General features: G+C 33.3%; 3 protein-coding genes across 7 annotated transcripts; all 3 read right to left on the bottom strand.

Annotated features, from left to right (window-relative positions):
- Window positions 1-4,612: 4,612 nt before the first annotated feature.
- On the bottom strand, window positions 4,613-5,397 carry LOC100527293 (putative 60S ribosomal protein L27a). The gene has a single exon (NM_001250753.3). It carries the CDS (start codon window positions 5,335-5,337, stop codon window positions 4,897-4,899), a length of 441 nt encoding a protein of 146 aa, NP_001237682.1. The 5' UTR covers window positions 5,338-5,397; the 3' UTR covers window positions 4,613-4,896.
- Window positions 5,398-10,977: 5,580 nt separating this feature from the next.
- Window positions 10,978-16,042, bottom strand: LOC100777610 (DEAD-box ATP-dependent RNA helicase 30). 5 transcript variants are annotated; one of them, XM_026128639.2, is made up of 10 exons: window positions 15,749-16,042; window positions 15,142-15,653; window positions 14,861-15,040; window positions 14,613-14,774; window positions 14,375-14,529; window positions 12,913-13,005; window positions 12,636-12,721; window positions 12,329-12,555; window positions 11,357-11,590; window positions 10,978-11,277 (listed from the first exon to the last, which is right to left on the bottom strand). In XM_026128639.2, exons 1-10 carry the CDS (start codon window positions 15,802-15,804, stop codon window positions 11,165-11,167), a joined length of 1,818 nt encoding a protein of 605 aa, XP_025984424.2. In that variant the 5' UTR covers window positions 15,805-16,042; the 3' UTR covers window positions 10,978-11,164. The 5 variants fall into 5 exon arrangements, 1 of the variants encoding a protein (XP_025984424.2); XR_414188.3 differs by lacking the exon at window positions 10,978-11,277 and adding an exon at window positions 11,737-11,823 and having other exon boundaries at window positions 11,398-11,590; window positions 11,919-12,555; window positions 15,749-16,037; XR_414187.3 differs by lacking the exon at window positions 10,978-11,277 and adding an exon at window positions 11,737-11,847 and having other exon boundaries at window positions 11,398-11,590; window positions 11,919-12,555; window positions 15,749-16,037.
- Window positions 16,043-17,792: 1,750 nt separating this feature from the next.
- On the bottom strand, window positions 17,793-20,964 carry LOC102668724 (U-box domain-containing protein 33). Its single transcript, XM_006579520.4, has 5 exons — window positions 20,159-20,964; window positions 19,394-19,512; window positions 19,148-19,266; window positions 18,756-18,946; window positions 17,793-18,145 (listed from the first exon to the last, which is right to left on the bottom strand). The coding sequence occupies exons 1-5, from the start codon at window positions 20,622-20,624 to the stop codon at window positions 18,114-18,116; spliced, it is 927 nt and encodes a 308-aa protein (XP_006579583.1). The 5' UTR covers window positions 20,625-20,964; the 3' UTR covers window positions 17,793-18,113.

Consider the following 20,964-nt stretch of genomic DNA (forward strand, 5'->3'; position numbering starts at 1 on the left):
AACAGTTTAAAGCTTTTTAAATTTTGGCATGGTTATATACTTATATTTCAATGAAGTTGCTATCCTTCATAATTGGGATCTGACGTGGGCAGAAATCGTCGTTTACTAAGTACTACAGGATGCCACGAATGAAATGACCCGCTTGTTACATTTTCAATGACCTTGCTGACGTGGCATGCCTACAATAATGTCACTCCAAAGCAATAAATTTGATGAAAGGGCCAGTAGACTTGACTTGCCTCTCTGATGCTGAATTTCAAAATGGATAAATATTGAGATAATAGTTAGGTTCTTAGTTAGGTCATTAAAGAATTAAAAATTTAAATTTTATTTTTGAATTTATAAAAAGTATGAAAAATTAAGTATATTGTTAATTTTTTCCCCTTAATTCAAATGTTTGTGTTTACGTAACATTTTTTGGTGTGATAACATGATCTTTGATTATTATCACATGTTATCTATATAAATGTTACATGTAAAAAAATTAATTTTTTTGATTTGTTTTTTAAACTTAGTAACTTGTCATTATTTTAGTGTTGAACTTAATTATTTATTAACATTTTGGTTTTTAAAATTAATTACATATTATTATTTTATTTCCTAAAAATACTTTTGAATTTTTAATAAAATGTCACTACACATAAATTGTTAATATAGTGATAATAAATAATATTTATTTATAGTGATAACAATTATTTATGGTAATGAAAAATAATTATCAAAGTATAGATTTAAACAAATAATATTATAACAATGACAACCAACAATATAATTGAATTGAAAATAAATAACATATAAAAATTAAATTAGTTTTGGGTAAGAATCATATTAAAAATGTGTATTATGTAAATATATAGATACTAACAAATAATTATTTTAAAAGTTAGTATATTTATTTAATTAAGGAGGAAATTAAAACACAAAGAGATACAAAATGAATCATTTTATTCAACCAAAATTTAAGATGAATTTTTTTTTTCTTTTTTACCTTTTATTGTATTTTCTTTTATTTTATACATTCGAATATGATTAAAATAATGAGTAAATTATATTTTACACTCAATTTTGCAGGTTGTATATATTGTATATTCTAACATGACAAACGACAATCATCATTTTCATTGAGAATATAATAGGTAAATTATATTTTTATGTTCATTTTTGTAGATTATATATTTTTAACTTATAAGAGTCGTGCTCACTAATACTTAATCGTTGAACAACGATGTGAAAACTGCAAAAGAGCACATGGAAAAATGGTTCTAACACTTTTATTTTTCATGTTTTCTAATACTCAATCGTTATAATGTCTATGCTAATAATTTCATACAACACAAAACTTAATTGAAAGTTTAAAAGTACTTTTAGGGACCAAAATAACAATACATATAGTTAAATTTAGGGACCAAAATGCCACTAAGCGATTAAATTTAAGGACTAACATGACAACAAATTATTAAGTCAAAGATCAAATTGAAAAGTTAATTTTTGACACGTGATAACCACGTAGATGAAACACAACAACCATGTAAATAATACGCCATAAGCGTTAATTGTCACATCATTACCGAAAGTGTCATGTAGGTACAAATCTTTGAGTTAATGGAGAAAACTAACAGTAGTACTAATTTGTTGCACTTTTTGTAAATTTGGAATAAAATTTTAATTTTTCATCTTTCAAGGACTTAATTATCCAAGCCTAACAAATTCAAGAATAAAAATAAGTTTTTACCCTTTCAAAATTAACATTCCCTCTGTGCTTATTTATAAGATGTAATAAAAAAATATTTATTATAAGACTTTCTTTTATCTCTTGTGTGCATTAACTATTTTTTACTAAAATATTTTTATTTATTTTAATGTATAATTAAATGCTACTTTACATTGTTATTTTCTCATTTACCTAAAAAAATTATTTTCTCTCTCCTATAAGATTGAAAAGGATGAAGACAAGTTTAGAAAAATATTACTCCCTCTAAACTCTTTAAGCAAAAAAGTTGCTTTTGAATCTTGGACTCAAATACAAGGAAATATATTTCACCCCTATTTAATGATATGATTTCTAAAAACACCTTTCATTTAATTGTAACTCTATTTTTAAGGACTTTATTTTATTCATGATATCAAGTCCTAATGAAAAATATTTTAGGGATAATCTTATTTTTTATCTGAGAGATCATAAAATTAAATTGTTTTAACTAACTTTCTTAATGTGTGTGAAAATATTTATTTTTACTTATATATGATGACTCCATGGGGAATAAAATTAAAGACAATGATCTGAGACATTAATGATAAAAAAAGTAAGATTAAATGCATGAAAAGTGATGAATATGCTGTCTAACATATCATGGTTGATAATTATTTCTCTACACAATTTTAATGAAAATTCATCATCTGAATAAACGAGGATTAGAGACAATGATAAAACTTAATTTATCATTCCATATATACTCAATACAAATGAGATATTTTATTTATGAGTTACTTAATTTTTTAGTCCTTCTAATTTTTTAAATCCCAAATTTTAGTCCTTCAAAAGTTTTTTTTTTAAAATTTAATCCTCCATTTATTTTCCATCAACATTTTTAGTCCTTCATTCATTTTTATTGCTCAAGATTTGTCATTGTTAGTCTCTCATTTTTATATATTTTGAACTAATTTTGAGTAATAAAAACAAATGAGAGACTAAAAATAGACAAAATTTTGAGGGACTAAAAATGCTAGCAAAAAAATTAATCAAAGACTATAAACTTAACTAAAAATGCTAGCATAAATTTTGAGGGACTAAAAATTAAAATTCAAAAAAATTGAGAGGTTGTAAACTTAATTAATCCTTTATTTATATTTACAGACATAAATCTACAACTCAAAAAACTCGCCCAATGTATTGGCCAATAAAAAAGTCATTTTATAGTTCATTTTTTTGGTTAAATTTTCACAAGCAAACCCAACCCCTCTCACAATAGTTGAAATTTTTTGAACTAATTTCAACATAAGTCCAACCCAGCACATAAAAATTTAGGACAATTTTTTTTTATATCAGTGTTAGTTTTTGTTAATAGAGAACTTCAAATCCAAGACTTCTCCCTCCTCTTTTCACCACCAAACCAACTTTATCTCTTTAATCTCTGGACATATTAATAGACTGAAATTCTTCACACAATTTCAAAATAGGTCCAACCCAACCCAACATATTTTTAGACATATTAAGTACAGGTTAAGGTAGATTGGTCATTTTGACATTCCTTAAATATATGAAATAAACAATATTTTAATCAAAAGATGAATCAAAGGCCTAGGAGCAGGTATATATGGTTAATAGGGATTTCTTTTATTGGTGATAGAACTGGGAGCTAGGAGCCTAAAAAAGCAGAACCGTCGGGACAACCCATGAAAAAAAAAAAACCCACTATGAAACAGTAGTACAAGAGAAATCAATAGACAAGAAATCTTGAAAACACTTGAACACCAAAAGGGCGCAGTAGCCATGTTAAGCGAGGCTATTTGTAACCGAGTTTGCCTTCTCTATAAATGCACCCATCAAACGCCTTCTTCAAGGAATCTGAACATCTTATCTCTTGGACTAGATATCACTTTGAGAATTGTTTCCAGCGCTCTACCACAAAAGGAACACTGAGGATCAATTTCTTTTGTTGGCTACGAGGATTAGTTGTTATACATCTAAATGCACCCCATGGTTATCATGCACGAGGTTGAAAATGAGGTGCGGATCACTGAAAAGAAAGCTTCCTCACAATCACGGAATCACTGAGAAGAAAGACTTGGATAGGGTAAGTTTCCCCACGATCCTATTATGGATATCATAGGAAATGAATAACCTGCATTCACGGCGTAAATGTGAACCGTCTGATCAATCAAATGATTATTTTAAATGTGTTTTTTAAGTTAAATTTACTAAACTAATTAAGAACATTGAATCTTCATCAAACGATTCCAATCGTCTGACTGTGAATGTGGAGTTTCACTACATCCGATACGCCAATACTAGTTAAAAAGCTGCACCCGAGAATTTCCCATGACACCCATGGATGCTCCCAAAGAAAGCTTCTTAACAAAGGAGATTGCATAATAAAATTGCAACAATCCATTTCGTGCCCACTATCTATTACAAGGTGGAAGTAACTAGTTTTAAAAACCACAATCTGATTGAAATTAGCATTTCACTGAACCTCAAAGAGATGCTTAAATATGAAAGAAATTAAGTAGGATTACATATGAAATTAGACCGGAAGGGTATGCTCAGATTGAGTGAAAGGTCTAAAATGAAACAATAGTTAAGTTACATTGCTAAGCTAATCTAAGATAGAATCAAAATAAATCTGGTTGAACACATTTCATTGAATTCCATCCAATACCCGTGTGCTTATCTTCCCCTCTAGTATTACATAGTGTCAATCTTATTATTTCCATTCCACGGGAAAGATATCACAAAACAATGAAACAGGCAAATTTATTCCACATTTCATTTCACCCCATTTTGTTATATCCCAATAGTCGCAAGCAATCACAGAAAAATCTCATTCTTGGGTTAATAAAAAAGCCGTAAAAAATGAATATAAAATCCAACCATGCGCTGAAGCATTGCCAGTTTTCAATGCCAACAAGCATCGTTCCAACAAAGCACTGTTTTTAATTATATCCAACATTAACCTTAGTCGCCTCGTTCCAAATCAGTATTGTAAATACCGATTTGTGCATGTAAAACTCCCATCGCATACCATAACACGCAACAAAAAACGATATAATCCAGAACATTGAGAATATAAAAAAAAACATTTAAACTAATCCAGTTCAGACAGATTAAAACAAGAACCAAAACCAAAAATAACAACAGATCTCAAAATCCTTTTAAATAAAAATACCCCAAAAAAATCAGGCGGTGAGAACGACGGCTCCACCGGCCTCCTTGATCTTCTTCTCGGCGATCTTGGAAACAAGCTTGGCCTTCACGACCAGAGGCTGGTTCTGAGGCAAAACCCCTTTACCCAAAACCTTAAAGTAACCGAACTGGGTGACATCGAGCAATGGCGCCTTGTCGGCGGTGGCCTTGTCCTTGGCCTCCTGGGGTAGGAGGGACCATAGCTTATCAATGTTGACGATGGGGCAGTAGAATTTGTTGCGGAGTTTGTGGAAGTAGCGCATACCCACCTTTCCGAAGAAACCGGGATGGTACTTGTCGAAGAGGATGCGGTGGTGGTGCATGCCACCGGCGTTACCCCGACCACCGGGATGCTTGCGGTGCTTCCCGATACGACCGTGACCGGCGCTGACGTGGCCTCTCTTCTTCCTGTTCTTCTTGAACCTCGTCGTCATTTTCTCTCCTCCGCTCCTCTCTCTCTACCACACTATCTCTTTCTCTCACAGAGTGGCTGCACAAACGAATTAGGGTTTTGGGACTTATAAGCCTGTCCACTGCTCGCGATTTTACTTATTTGCCCCCTCTCTCACAGTCACACATCATGTTGGTGTTTTTTTATTAATTAAAATTTACTAGAGTAAATAAATATCTTTAAATATAAATTATATTATAATTTAAATTGTATTTAATACATATTTTCATATTTATAAATTATATTTTATATTTATGATAAATAATTCATATTGTGATATATTATCAAATTTAATTATTGATATTTTAAAAAAATATTAAAATATAAATTAGAACTAAATATATTAAAATAATAGATTAAATGATTAAGATTAGTTACACATTAAAAACATTAGATTTAGAAAATGAATGAAAAAGACAGAAAGTAAAAAAATATTTTAATCCTTCCTCAAATATTAGTATATCACAAAATATATTAATCTAAAATATAACTTATATCTTCAAAAATATTAATTTATTACCAATTTTAAATATAATGTAATTTAAATATTTAGAAGTATTTAATTACTATAAATTTTAGTTTTATAAAAAACTTATTATGTGTAATACACGTGTTAAAATATTAGTTTCTTAACAAATGTCTTAAAAATACTTCATGATACAATTATATGAAGAAAGCTAAAATCTTTATAGTAATTAGGGAGGATTAATATGAGTTTGAATTTAGTAGAAGACATTGGTTCCTTAGAATGTGATGAACCAAGTTTCAAATAATATGGAGTGTCATTAATTTTAATTTGTGATTTCTTTGTTTTGAGAGAAATTCTTAGCATTTTTGCTTTGTTGATTTGTGAAAAGGGTGGTATTCCTTTATGTTCCGAGAGAAGACGTTCTCTAGGTTTTTCAATATGTGTGATCCTTGTAATTTTTTAAGATGAGTGATCACTAAGTTGTTGAGTGTGTGTAATTTCTTTGATCTTTTAGGGTGTATGGTCCTTGGAAGGTAATTGGAGTAATTTTGTGAGAGGCATCTTGGAATGGATTGTCGACGAGAAATTTTCTTAAACACGACTTAGGGACTAGATGTATGTCACAATTGACATGACTAACCATATGAATATTTAGTGTACTCTTTATTCATACACTTCTGCTTTATTTTATTGTGATTGTTTGATATTTGGTTTTTTTCTTTTTCTGTCAACTGAATTTATAATTTTCTCTCTGTCTTTTTATAATCATATATTTTTTTGTGTAAGAAAAAATATTGTGAAAACACTTTTTGACAACCTCAATTAACCCCTTTGGAGTTTAAGTAACCATTTGGATAATATAGTAAAAAAGATTCATGAAAAAGTAGACTTCAAAAATATTATATTCTCATATTTAATACACGTTTTCTAAAAAAATATATTCCATGATATGCGTGAGCGTGAGCGCTGAGATTTTTGTGTGTAAATAAGTCTATATTCTAAAGAATACAAAAAATGTTTGTGCTTCCCTTACTTCTTATTCCTTTGATAAACACATAGTTATGTTTATTTCCATGAGAATAATAACTACATATTCCTACTCTGCCTTTTCACATTTCTTCTTTTACTTTTTTTTTTATCTTTAAATAAAATTTAATTATTTTCTGAAATCAATAAACACTAACCAAATATGGTCATAAATATATTCTTAGAAATAGTAGCATTCCTCTTTATTTTTAGAAGAGAAACAATAGTATTCCTAAAAATTGATTCTTTAACCTAGAACATTATATCTTACAACAAACGCTCCCTGAATATTTACTCAAAACTTATCTCTCATCTTTTAAAATTCCAAATTAATAGTAAGAAGAAACTGTCTTAAAGACGCTTGTTTACATTGAAATTGATTAAAGTATTACATATGTTCACCCCTCATAAATGTGCTGTAATTCTTCAAGTTAAAGGAAATGACGATATAATTTGAACATCTCTAAGAAGAATAAAGTATAATTCAGCCTTAAAAAATTTAGGCAGAACAAAACACTGATGGTTAAGTTAGTTTCAATTTGAATTTTTCATAAAAAATAAAATAAAATTACACAATCGACTTAAATTGGATTGTTCAAGTTGGAAAGAAAAAACAATAATAATCACTACATACCACGCCCAGCTTATATATCAAATGAAACTCAAGTCAATGGTCAATCCTATAACCTTGACAATTTGAATTTAAACCTGAGTCAATAATTAAGAAATTAAATTGTTCAAGTATAGATGGTAGGATTGGGCAAATAAGAACTTATAGTTGACTAGTTCCTTGGACACTTACATTGTTTGATTACTTGGAAAACAGAGGGAAGAAAATTTTAGGCGAGTCTAAGTCTATTTTTTTCCTTCTTACGAGAAGAAAACTAAAGATGCAAAGAAAAAGAAAAGAGAATAATCAAAAGTTACCACACTAAAAAAATTTAACAAGTGTCTTTTTACTTTAAAATGTTTTATTTCCTCTTATTTTTATGTGTAATAAAAAAAAAACGAAAAGTTAATATTTGCTTCTTTCTCGCAGAGAAAATGCTACTGCAATTAGAGATAAAATATGTTCTTGATAAATTTTGCATGAACAAAGCAAGATCAACTACCCAACAAATAAAGTATGTTCTTGATAAAATATCATAGGGAAGATGTTCTGAAACTTGTTCCGAGTATTCTCAATGATAGAGCTGACCCGAGTCCCATAAACAAGACCTTAATCGCTCTCATACCAAAAGTGAAGAAGCCCAGTCAAGCAAGTGAGTCCCGACCAATCAGTTTATGTACGGTGATGTTCAAGCTAGTAACGAAGACCATTGCAGATCATTTAATGGAGATCTTGAGCGAAAATCAAAGTGCCTTTCTTCCCGGTCCACAAATCACTGGCAATGCTTTGCTAGCTTTCGAGTGCTTCAATTATATGAAGAAAAAGACAAAAAAACAGGAAGGGCTTTATGGTGATTAAGCTTGATATGTCAAAAGCATACCATAGAGTGGAGTGGACCCACCTTGAAAATGTGCTTAATAGTATGAGTTTCTCAGCAAAATGGGTTCAGCTAATCCTAAGATGTGTCACTACTGCTTCTTTTGTTGTTCTTGTCTATGTATTTCCTCATTCTGATTTCTGAGCTTCTAAGGGACTAAGGCAAAGGGACCCACTCTCCCCTTACCTTTTTATTCCTTGTGCAGAAGTATTCTCTGCTTTTCTGAAAAGATCTTTGGAACAACAATCCTTGCATGGAATCAAAATCTGTCCAAAGGCTCCTATTCTCCCCCATCCCTTTTTTGTTGATGACAACATTATTTTTGCACTGGCAACGACTGAAGAAGTAGGATTTCTGTTAAGACTTCTCAAGACCTATGAAATGACTTCTGGACAACGTATCAATTTGGACAAGTCTGAACTTTCTCTGAGCCAAAACGTTCCCACCACCAAGATTGAATGACCTTGTAAGGGTTCTTGGAGTGAAGGCTGTTGAAAGTCATCCTACATATTTGGGACTTCCGACTATTATTGGTTGATCGAAGAAACAAATATTTAACTTTTTCCATGATCTTGTTTGGAAAAAAATCAAAGGTTGGAAGGAAAGATCGTTATCCATGGCGGGAAGAAAAGTTCTGATAAAATCTATTGTTCAATCTATACCTTCCTATGTCAGGAGCTGTTTCTTGTTTCTGGTAACTACTTGCTCTCAAATTGATAGCATGACAAGCTGCTTCTTTTGGGGAGGTGATGATAATTCATGGAAGATCCATTGGCTGTCTTGGGACAAATTATCTCACTCGAAGAGAGAAGGGGGACTTGGTTTCAGGATCTCTAGAGCCTTTGATATGGCTTTGTTGTCTAAACAATGGTGGAGAATTCTTTGTGTTGGAAAACTCATTGTTGTCTGTCACTCTTGAAGTGAAGTATTATCCTAGGACTCATCCTCTCTGTGCCAAGGTCGGAAGTAACTGCAGCTACATGTGACGAAGTTTGATGGAGTGCAGATGGGTAATGGAAGAGGGAACTTTTTGGAGAATTGGAGATGGTCAAACAACTAGGATTTGGCCGGACAAATGGGTGCCCAACCTAAGAGATAATCGAATTCATTGTGTTCGCCCAGAAGACAGGGACCCTGACATATGTGTATCTTTTCTGTTTACAAAACAGGAGTCAGAGTGGGATGTTCAAAAAATAAATGTTTTCACCCTCTAAAGTTGCAACTTGCATTCAGGCCATCCCTTTACCTAACAAGAACAGACCAGACATGATCACATGAAGCACACCCAACATGGCAATTATACCCTGAGATTGGACTGTCATTTGATTTTAGAGAAGAAATTATTCAACCAAGCAAAAACTAGTTTAACCATCAATGTTGATTGGAAAGAGTTATGGTCAGTCCCGGCCCCACCAAAAGTGCTTGTAAGAAAATCATTCCTGTCAAAGAATCTCTGTGGAAGAAATCCATTTGCCAAGATGAGGTGTGTCCTTGCTGTGGAGAAGAATAGAGGAATCGCCTACACATGCTCTTTTATTGTGCAACCATGTTAGAGCTATTTGGTTTCTTCCCCGCTCTCCATCCGCATTGATACATCCATTTCCACTTTCTCAAATTGGATCAATTTCTGGTTAAAGTCAAAGGAGCATGATTCTGTTGGTTTGATTTTCTGTATACTCTGGGTGATTTGACAGCGAAACATGGGTATTTGAAGGAAAAAGGCTGTGCATTGAGCAAACTCTCAAAATGGCTGAATCTTTGCACCAACAGAATTTTGTTTTAAGTAATTCTCAGCCAATTCCAATACATATTACTTGGAAGCCTCCTCCAACATCTTGGATAAAAGGTAATTTTGATGCTTGTTTGAAGGACAGGAACAAAACTGGTTTCGGAGTGGTTTTCAGAGATGCCGAAGGCCGTGTTTTAGGGGGTGCAACAGATTTGAGACAGGTTGGATATCAACCTCATATTGCTGAAGTTTTATGCTTTAAATGGGCTTTGAAGGTAGCTTCTCAGATGTGCTTCCATATGATCATTTTGAAACTGATAATGTTCAAATTTATAATGCTTGGCATCGCAAGGATGGCATAAGTCAACGAACCTACTTCCGGAGTTTAATTGAAGATTGCAGAGCACAAAGATCCCTTTTCTCTAACTGTAAGTTGACTTTTACTAAGAGAGCAAGTAATATTGCAGCTGATAAGTTAGCTAGTTTTTTTTTTTTTTTTTGTTCAAAGAATGTATTGGGCAGAAGAATATCCCCACCAGATTGCTTCTGCTATCTTAACTGATGTACAGAATTCGATATCTAATGAATAGATATAATATTTGATGTAAAAAAAGAAAGACAAGAAAACTACCCAAGAAATACCGTCATAACTATATTTCGTTGTGAAAAACTTATTTAGTAGATATTTGATGGGTAGAAGTGTAGAACCAGAGTTTGTGAATAGTACAGTTAACAATAACATAGATAAATCAAACCAAATGACAATGAAGAATTCTGTTTATTTTTTCTTCATTCCATCTTCTTTTCTTCTATTTTCATTCTTCTTCCCTTGTCAAATGAAGGATAAAGACTGTAAGAAAATATTTGATCATCTATTATCAAGCTACTGTTCTTACCAAGTCTATGAAAAAATAAGATAAATGTATGTTAATCATTCATAACACATGCTTTCCGGACTTCAGTCGTTGTAAGATTAATTTTTGTCCTAAAATCTAACAATGTGATGTTTCAAGTGTAATTGTGGTTAAATGCATGCATGTTCAAAATTCAACACCCCAACATTTGTAAAACTAAGAATTTGCCCAAAGCAGCACCAAAACTACAGACACTGCCAGGGCCTCTTCGAACCTAGAGGAATGGCATTGGAACCTGACGTTAAACCTCGATTTCCATAGCCTCCTCGTCCTCTTGAGCGAAAACTTCCCCCTGATCCTACAAAATGATAAGAACTGGTTACAAACCATCCTAATGAAAACCTCAGACTTCAGTGTCAAAATGAAACTTTAATTACCAAATTGACCAGAACCAGCCGACCGAACCAATGCAGACAAAGCAGGACTCACAACCTGACCAGCATCTTGTAAAATCTTAATCAGATCCCTAGCAAACTTGGCATTGGCATGTGTAAAAAAGGTGTATGCAGTTCCTTTAGCCCCTGCACGACCAGTTCGACCAATTCTGTGGACATAATCTTCCAGGCTTGATGGAAAATCATAATTGATCACACATTTTATGTCTTTCACATCTACGAGCAACAAAACAAAACATCATAAGGAATTAAGTGTAAGGTTTAAAAATGGAGAAAACTGCAAAAATCCTTATCCCTGTGCTGTAAGATTCTAGAGATCAAATGGATCAAACTCAACACATTCATCACATCAATGTGCCCACCTTAACCTTCCAGGGATAAGGAGCAGCTTCACCATCATGCCATCTACCACATCCAATTATTGACTAAGCATGTATGAGTCAACCGGGCTGCAAAGACAACCAGCTCCATAACTGTGGATGGGGGATCAGTCAAATTGACTTATATCTCTTCAGGCAACACTAACAAATTATTGATAACTAACCTTGTTATGCCAATCATGCAAATCTCCATGCATTAACCCATCCTATGAATTTACAGGATCACACATGATATGCTACCTCAAGTTATAGATCAACATCCAAGCCACATATCAAAGGAACTCTGACCCAGGCATCCATATAACTTGACACCTCTAATAAAAAAGATAGTTCCCAAATTAACAGCAGCAGGCAGTCTACCGACTGCAGCAAAACAGTTTCACTCAGTATGCAAGTCATTAAACCCTTGGTCAAGTTACAGGCAGTTCCAACACACTGACAATATGGCCCTGTACACACCCAAACCACAAATTATATCAAGGGGAACTGGACAGCAGCCGGCCGACTCGTCCTATGGTTAAAGTTTTAGACCTAGACCAAAAATCCTAAGCTTCTACACACACAATGATCCTACCAAGACCCCGTGCAGCAACATCAGTGGCAGTCATTATTGGACTTCTGCCACTCTTAAATTCAGCCAAGACCCAATCCCTTTCAGCCTGGTTTTTATCACCATGGATGGATAGTGCTGGCCATCCATCCACTCTCATTTGTCTGGTAACTTGATCACATCCCTTTTTTGTCTCCATAAATATTAGAATTCGGCTCCCGTCCATCACTTCTTTCAGCAGCCTGATTAATCTACATTTTCAAGCTAAAGTGTTAATTTGGAAAGAAAAAGCATCAAACACTGTCGGTCTATTATTAGTGATGACGCAAACCTATTGTATTTCTCCATGTCTGTTAAAACTTCAACAACTTGATTTATGGATTGATTTGCCTTCAGGTATGGTGAGCCAATAATTACCTATAATATCATGATATCAAGCAGGAAAATGCACTCGTCAATAATCACCCAAATGACATTTAATTATGTCGATTCAGAGCACAAAATATTTTTTTCTTTGAAAAGATCAGCAAGATACAAATATAGATATCCAAAAGTGACAAACAATAGCATACAGAAGAATAAAAAAGTGGGAACACTATTGCAATAACCTTGTATGGGTTGCGCAGAAACTGCCTTGCCAGAGTTTCAACCTCCCTTGGCCATGTAGCACTCCATAATAGTGTTTGCCTATCTGGTCGAATCTGGTATTTCAAATCACAAATGTATCTAACCGAGTCTCTTATACAAAATCAGTATGAAAATCACACACAAACATAGGACATATCCAGTGACAATAGTTCTCATCTTAAGAATGTGAAGTCTATAAATCTAAATCATACAACCATACATGAATAGCTAAAAACTCAAGATTAAAAGTTAGTTAATGAACATATTGTCACCTGAAAAAGTTATGTGTATTTATCTATTAATCTCAACCATTTAAATATGATTTAATGGTTTAAATTTATTGTTCTTATTTTTCACACTGAACAATAGTTCTTACTTGATATGAGAGACAGACAGAACATGAGAGGAGCTAATTTCGAACACACTCTCTGTCTCTCTATGTGAGTGTGTAATTGACCTCTATTCCTTCATGACTAAAACTAGGCCAAATAAGCATTAAGGGCATTTTGTAGAATGAGATAAGAAGCAAAGGGACAGAAAGTTCTGATTATAGAAAATGGGCAAGGAAATCATTGGGTTTACTTTTATTCAATGGGAAGTGGGGCTAAAAATTACAACCTGCACAGAAAATGACTAAATGAGTCACAGTCTGTTTTAAAAAATCCAAAATATCTATCATAACAAGAAACCCTAGGATGTCTTTTAATATTCCAAAGGCCTACTTTTTTCTTGATCCAGGCCTTCTACATCTCAAATATTGATCAGTTGATGTAGAGTCCTAGACAATCAGAATAAAGTTATTTAAGGATAACATTTGTGATTAATTAGGGTTATCCAACGAGTTCCATTATATGTAATATGTAACTGCATCATTCTAACAAGACAACAATTCATTTAATTAAGCACAAGACAAAGTGTTAGTCTCTTAATTTACAAGACACAAGTGCAGTTAGAGAATCTGAATTCACTCGGAGATATCCAACATGTCCAATGGATCCTTCACATTTCTCCTTCTGCTGATGTTTAAGGCAAAAAGTGTCTATGTACCAGACATGCTCATCTTGAAGCAATATTTTCCTGACCTCCATTTGGATTTGAGCTTTAGAACATTCACATTGTTGAGCAGTTGAAGAAGGTGGTGTGTCTGCTTCTGATTTCGGAATAGAAATTGTTGAAAGAAGGGCAGATGGAAGGTCAGGAAAATGCTGTGAAACAGGGGAATACTTGAGACCCTTAACATAACTTTTTATCATTTTCTATCATCCCTGCAATTTTATCATTTCCTATATTCTCATTGCTAAGAACTAAAACCCAGAAGAACCATGATCCAATACACATGATCAGACAACAGCACACTTAAGGTTCAAAAATGGAAATAGATTCAATGTTTCTTTTCCCCACTACTCAGTACTAACTTGTTACAGGTTAGTTGCAAAAAAGTACCTGGGCTACAATTTTCCGTATCTGAGGTTCAAAACCCATGTCTAGCATTCGATCAGCTTCATCCAAGACAAGGTAAGTCACTCTCTTCAGGTTTGTGTGCTGAGCTTCCAACATATCTATTAGACGACCAGGTGTAGCAATAACTATTTCAACGCCTGGCAAGCACCAAAAGTTATTCATCATGTTCATGTTATTCCAAAATTATTATCAAAGTGCAATAGGCAAGTAAACCATGTACCTCTTTTAAGCTCCCGAATTTGGGGGCCCTTTGGTGCGCCGCCATAGATGCACGTACTTCTTTTATTTGCCCGGGACCCAAATTTCAGAGCCTCTTCTTGAATTTGAACAGCCAACTCTCTTGTTGGTGCTAAAACTAAGACAATGGGACCATCCCCATGTGCTGAAAAAGCAGCAAACACATCCATCATACCATAATAAAATGTAAACATAGCATCTGACAGATTAGCCAGGGAATCCAATACATACCCAATCGAGGTTGTGCATTGACATGCACTAAAGCAGGAAGCAGATACGACAAAGTTTTACCCGAGCCAGTCTCAGCAATGCCAATTAAGTCTCTACCCTTAAGAGCCATGGGCCAACCCTGAGCCTGAATTGGGGTGGGCTCCGCAAAACCCAGATTGGCAATAACCTCAAGGCAGTAATCTGACACGAAAAACAACATAACATCCAATCAGATAAAGGAATCAAAGAAGTGACATCAACAAGCAAAATGAGCAATGCAAGAGCATAAACAAGTAAAATACCAGGAAAATTCGCCTCATGAAACATCCTTACAGGCTTCGGCACATCGTTCCCTTGCACGGTGATCTCTCTACTGGCACGGTAATGCAAAACTTCTTGCTCAGACATGGCCCTCACTGCAGGGCACTCAACATAGAAGTTCTTCTCAAAAGGGACCAAATTCTTAAAATCCTGCTTTGGAAGTGCAATGTTGTTCAAATCATCCCTAGAAGAACCACCACCGTGTCTGCCTCCTCTCCCGGAGCCCCTAAAACCGTGAGCTCCGGCTCTACCGCCCCCGCCGCCGCCACCACCACGACCTCTTCCACCACCGCTACGACCCATTCTATCACTCACATGACCATAGCCCGCTCTGCCACCGCCTCGACCTACATTAAAGCCTCCGGAAGGAGGCACAAAGGGTGGGACCGGAGCAACGGGTGCGGATCGGAACCCGTTGGGTCCAGGGACGCCGTAGGAAACCGCGCCGCCGCGGCCGACGAAAGACGGCGGCGGAATAGGTCCAACGAAATCACTATCAGAAGAAAACAATAAAAACGAGTTGGTTTTCGTTCAACGAATTGCAAACAGAAGCATGAGAATAATAATAAAATCAACAAACATACGTACCTACGACGGCCGCGAAAAGAAGAGGCGTCAGAATATCTGCTGTCGTAGGGGTTCATCTTTTTAGGGTTTCGAAAAATTCCCAAATTGGGAGGGCGATGAATTTGGGTGGGAGAAATGAATGAATATGAGGGAGGGAGTTGGGAACAGCCGCGCCCACGTTTGCTACAATTTGACAATGACGGAAAGAGACTCCATTCTTTTACTTATTCACACCTCCATTGAATCTACTCTCACCACCCCCACCGTTCAATTCTCCTGCATTTGTGCGCCAATTATTTATTGTGACATTTTCTTAGTGAATGTTAATGATCTCTCACTTTTTATGATTATTTAAAACTTATTAAAAATCACTCATTTTTATAGTTTTAATGACTTTTTCTTGTTTAAGAGAGTGAGACCTATTAACAGAGAATGTTATACAAAAGAATACAAGAGAGTGTTGTTAATATTTTTCAAAAAATAATAAATAAAAATAAATTCATTTAATATATTTTTTCAACATTATACAGTATTATTGCAAAATAACTACACATTTATAGAGGGCTTCTGTGGTAAGTTGCGAAAGAGAGTCTTCAAAAAAATGTATTGTGAATGATAACTACTTACAAACATTGTATTGCTCAAATGAATAAAAATTCAAACAAAATAACAAAATCAATTGAAAAATGTGTACGTGGACGAGTAACCACTATTTAACAAAATATCATGTTTTTTCCCCCATCACTCTCCTCCACCTTATTCCCCCTCTCCCTTTACCATTGCAATTCACTGATTTCTTAACATATAAATCATTTAATTGTGTATGTGAAACTTTTTTAAGTGTATATTAGTGGTTAGTTTTATGTTAGGAAAGAGATTTGAAACCACCATTTCTTCTCCTTTTTTCTTCAATTTTTTTTATTTCTTTTTCAAGTATCAAATAAATCTTATATCTTATAATTTTGTGTAAAAAAGAGAGAGAAGCTTTAGGTTGAGGTTGAAAAAGTAAAACATATAAAAAAAAGTTAGGTTAAAATATGTTGGTGATTCCTTATAAATATTTAGATTTTATGTTTGTTTCACTAAAAAAATCATTTTTGCTCTCTTATAAAATCAAAAAATTGTTTTTTTGTCCTTAACATTTTTTTAGTTCCTAATAAAATATAAATTTTATATTTATTCCTTAATAAAAAATCTCATTTATTATTATCCTTTTGAAAAAGACTAATAACAAATATATATTTTTTATCAGAAAATAAATACAAAAAATTTACTAATTTATCATAAATTAAAAACATGATAAAAAATCAAATTATTTTTTATTAGGAACTCAATGCAAAGAAAAAATTTAATGAAGAACAAACACAAAATTCAATTATTTATTAAGGATTAAAAGTATATTTTAGTAAAAAAATTATAACTAATTTTGTTTTTAGTATTTTTTTTAATTTTAATTAAATTCTTAACTAAAATGTTGATTTTAAATAAACTTATAAACAAACCTTTAGCATCTTGGTTACACCTAATTTTAAACAAACTCCTAACAAAATGCTAATTTTGTTTAGACAAGTCAACGCACATTTGTGCAAGTATAAAAACTTCTAGGAGTGCCTTGTCGATGCTGCCCAAGCAACTCCACCAAACATGAGACATCCTTTGCTTGTAGTGATAGGTACAGACATAAGTTATATATTAATTTTATATATGATATATAAAAGAAGTCAATTTCAATTATTTTAATTTTTATTTAAAATCAAAATAAAAGAAAATATCAGAGAGTAAATAAACATTAGAGTACTTGGTAATTACAATTGTACCCATCTTTTATCAATTATTTTTTTTTCAAATATATCTTTTAAGAGAGATAATCAAACACTAAAAAACTGATATCTCTTAATGAAAATTCTAACATGATTCACAATATTGTGAAAGATTATTGGTATTTATTACTTTTTTATCTTTAATCAAATATGTTAGTTGATATCGTAATTTAATATCTGTATTCCAAAAAAAATAACTTCATTGTAATTTAAATTAAATAAAGCTGTTTATAAAGTTTACAAAATAATAATAATATAATAATATAAATTGTGTAACTAATATCTTTTAAATAGAAATTCCCTCATATCCATTCTACAGCGGAATTCACAATACTTTTATTCCCGAAAATTCATAATATGATGGATATGATATGAGTTCTCTAAGACATTAAGATCCCACTGTTACTTTAGGTCTATGGTTTTTGGGACCATTTACTTCCTCATGATTGAAAGTTGTAACATGATTTCTAAAGCTTGCTTCATTCAGCACACAACGCTGGACAATTCAAATTCAAACTACTTGAGCAGTTGACCCTCTGCTCGCTTTGGCTAGCTTGAGAAATGTGCTAGCAACTACCATTGTCTTCTCTCACCCATCCTGTAAGCAAGGGAAGGGAGATTACAGAGTGAGAGATTATAAAACTAACCAAAACACCCAACCAAATAAAATTAAAAAGTACAAACATAATTACTAAATGTTGGCCATGTTAATCTCTAATGACTTAAATATCTTAAAGATATCTTATACATGATCAAATTTTGTTTGAGTTTCTAATAATTTTTTCATTATTTTAAGTTCATGATATATTAAAGTTTTTGTTTTTGTTTTGAATTTGTATTCTTAATTAAACAATGACGTGACACTAATTAATAATGTTAAAAAAATCAAATTTTAAAATGATATATTATCACTTAACTAATGATTGAAAACAAAATTTTTAATATATCAAAAATTCAAAACAATAAAAAAATTTATTAAGAACTGCAGACAAAATCAATAATTTATCAGGTAACTTAAACATGTTTAATATATCTCTAATTGGTATAAATTATACTCAAGGCTACTATGTGCACTTTTGCAATCAAATTAGTCTAACTTGCCAATGTGTAGATGCAATTTCTTTCATGCAGTGCTGAAATCTATACCTTCCCCCATACAACAGAAGTACAAGAGTTTAGAGAGAAGATCAATAGTTGACAGAACTTGCCTGAAAAGCACATGCACTGAAAGAAGTTGTTTTTCGAGTGACTTTTATTTTGCGATGCTAGGCCATAGGATACCAAGCCATCCATGTAAGGGTCAGACACTAACACCTCGCCGTTATAAACCAAGGTAACTTCACAGGAACTCGGTGCATGTTTCTTTACGAACTCTCCTTTGCTCAATTTGTTCTTGCGCCTATTCAAAATAACAAATTAGAGAAGATAAACAATCTTTAACCTTAAGCAAATCCTTGTGACATTGTCTTATCAAGGACACTTTCTTCTAAAACAAAATTATAGTTGCATTGCTTGTTAAGCAGAACAATCCTTACTAAGGATGAAATTTTACACCCTTTGTCATCCATTTGTGAATGAAACCCAAGTAGTGATAGCATACCGTGTGTAGGGTAGCTTTTTGATTCCGATGACAATGTTGGTTATGTTGAGAATAGAGATGAGGTCCAGAATTGCTTTTTCTGTGTCATTGCTTTCCAGGAGCAACGTTTCTGCAGTTACCTGGGAGAGGAAAAAAACACGGAGACAAATAGGTAGGGATAACAAAAAATATAGAATTAGATTAATTTTAGCATGTGGTTTGTGGTCTAACTCTAGAGATATCATAATGTAATCAAGTCAGTAGTACCTTGGCTTCATTACTCATCTGAATGTACTTTTGCAAAAGATCCTTCCTCTTGTTGTTCACCTCATTCACGTATATTCCCACTTGTTGCTGGGTCAGTTTACTTCTTTCAAACTTACCAACTATCAGATATGTCATTACCACCGAGCACATATCATTTGAGGTTTGAATTTTGAAATTCAGTGTTGGTTTAGATGTATTGTTGATAGACAATGCACAATTTTGATATACTCATGCTACAATTTATATGCAAAACCATTTAATTGAACTGTAATGGCAGAAATTGATATCCCATCATGACACACCACAAACTAATTAAGTCGAGTTTCCTTCGCAATCTCACCAGTAGTAAACATCATACAACCCAAAATAATGTAAATTTTTTGAGTTATAATAATATAGCAATGACATATTGGCATTGTCTCAGACTCTCAGCAAAGAGAGAGCAGAATACTATAGAATGATGTGTAGGAGCAATCATATTCTCTCTAAACATGTAGGTGTCACTTGAACATATTCCAAAGGAAAAGTTCCCAGCAAATCTGTTTTCTGTGTCAAAGTACTAATCTACTGAACTCAGATGGAAAAGTCTTCCTATAGAAACGAGGGTGAAAAAAGAAATGAAAAGATTAGTTTATTTTTTATCGACAAATGTTAATTGTTAGTTTTTTATCGGGAGGAAAGATCGAACCCACATTTCCTTCCTTTTCTTCTTTCTTAACCATTCAACCAACTTTATATCTCTTAAATGAAAAGATTAGTGGTTACCTGGTGTAGGAATCAATGTGATTGGAGAAGAGACATGGATAAGAAAAATCCGGGAACCGGGAGAAACTGCATGATCAAGAGCCCATTTCACTGCATCCAAGTCATCTTTGCCAACAGCCACATAAAGATCATCAACTCTTCTATCTTTGTTGCTTATGCTCTTGCCATCTTCAACTATCTCTACAATTTCTGTTGTCAACGATTGTCTAGAATAGTGGCCATAGTCACCGCTTTCTTCACCAACACCCTCATCATTAACTCTGATTAAACCTTTGATTTCATCGAATGCTCCAGAAACTTCAGGAGTCACTATTTCTTGGGAGTTATAGCCGTAGGAATCTCTGCCATCAACAACATTTCTGTCACTTCTCTTGATATTCCCAAATGTCTGCGCAGTTTCTGACAACCATATTGATCTAGAATAGTAATCCTTTGCTTCTCTTGGGGTGCGATTCACATCTTCCATATCTCTGCTCCTTTGTTTCAACTTCCCTCACACATTACAAATGAGGGTAGGAATAGAAAGAGATTCTCTTTTGTCAATTAAGTATATATTTTTAGGTGAAAAAAACTCTCTCGTCAATATTAGCAGCTCATTGGACATGTCATGAATCCATTCCGACCCTTTTTGTCTTTTTTTTTTGGGCAACATTGTCTTTTGGCTATTTAGTTGTAACAATGTAGGCGTCTTGCTATAATCGCTATAACTTTGACCCCTTCATGATTAGTTTAGGAACATATCATCTTTACCTCTGGACCTCTAATTCTGAAAGGAAGGTTTTTGTGTCCTTGTATTTGAGAAATAA

The sequence above is a fragment of the Glycine max genome, chromosome 5 (assembly GCF_000004515.6).
Source record: "Glycine max cultivar Williams 82 chromosome 5, Glycine_max_v4.0, whole genome shotgun sequence".
Classification (NCBI taxonomy): Eukaryota; Viridiplantae; Streptophyta; class Magnoliopsida; order Fabales; family Fabaceae; genus Glycine; species Glycine max.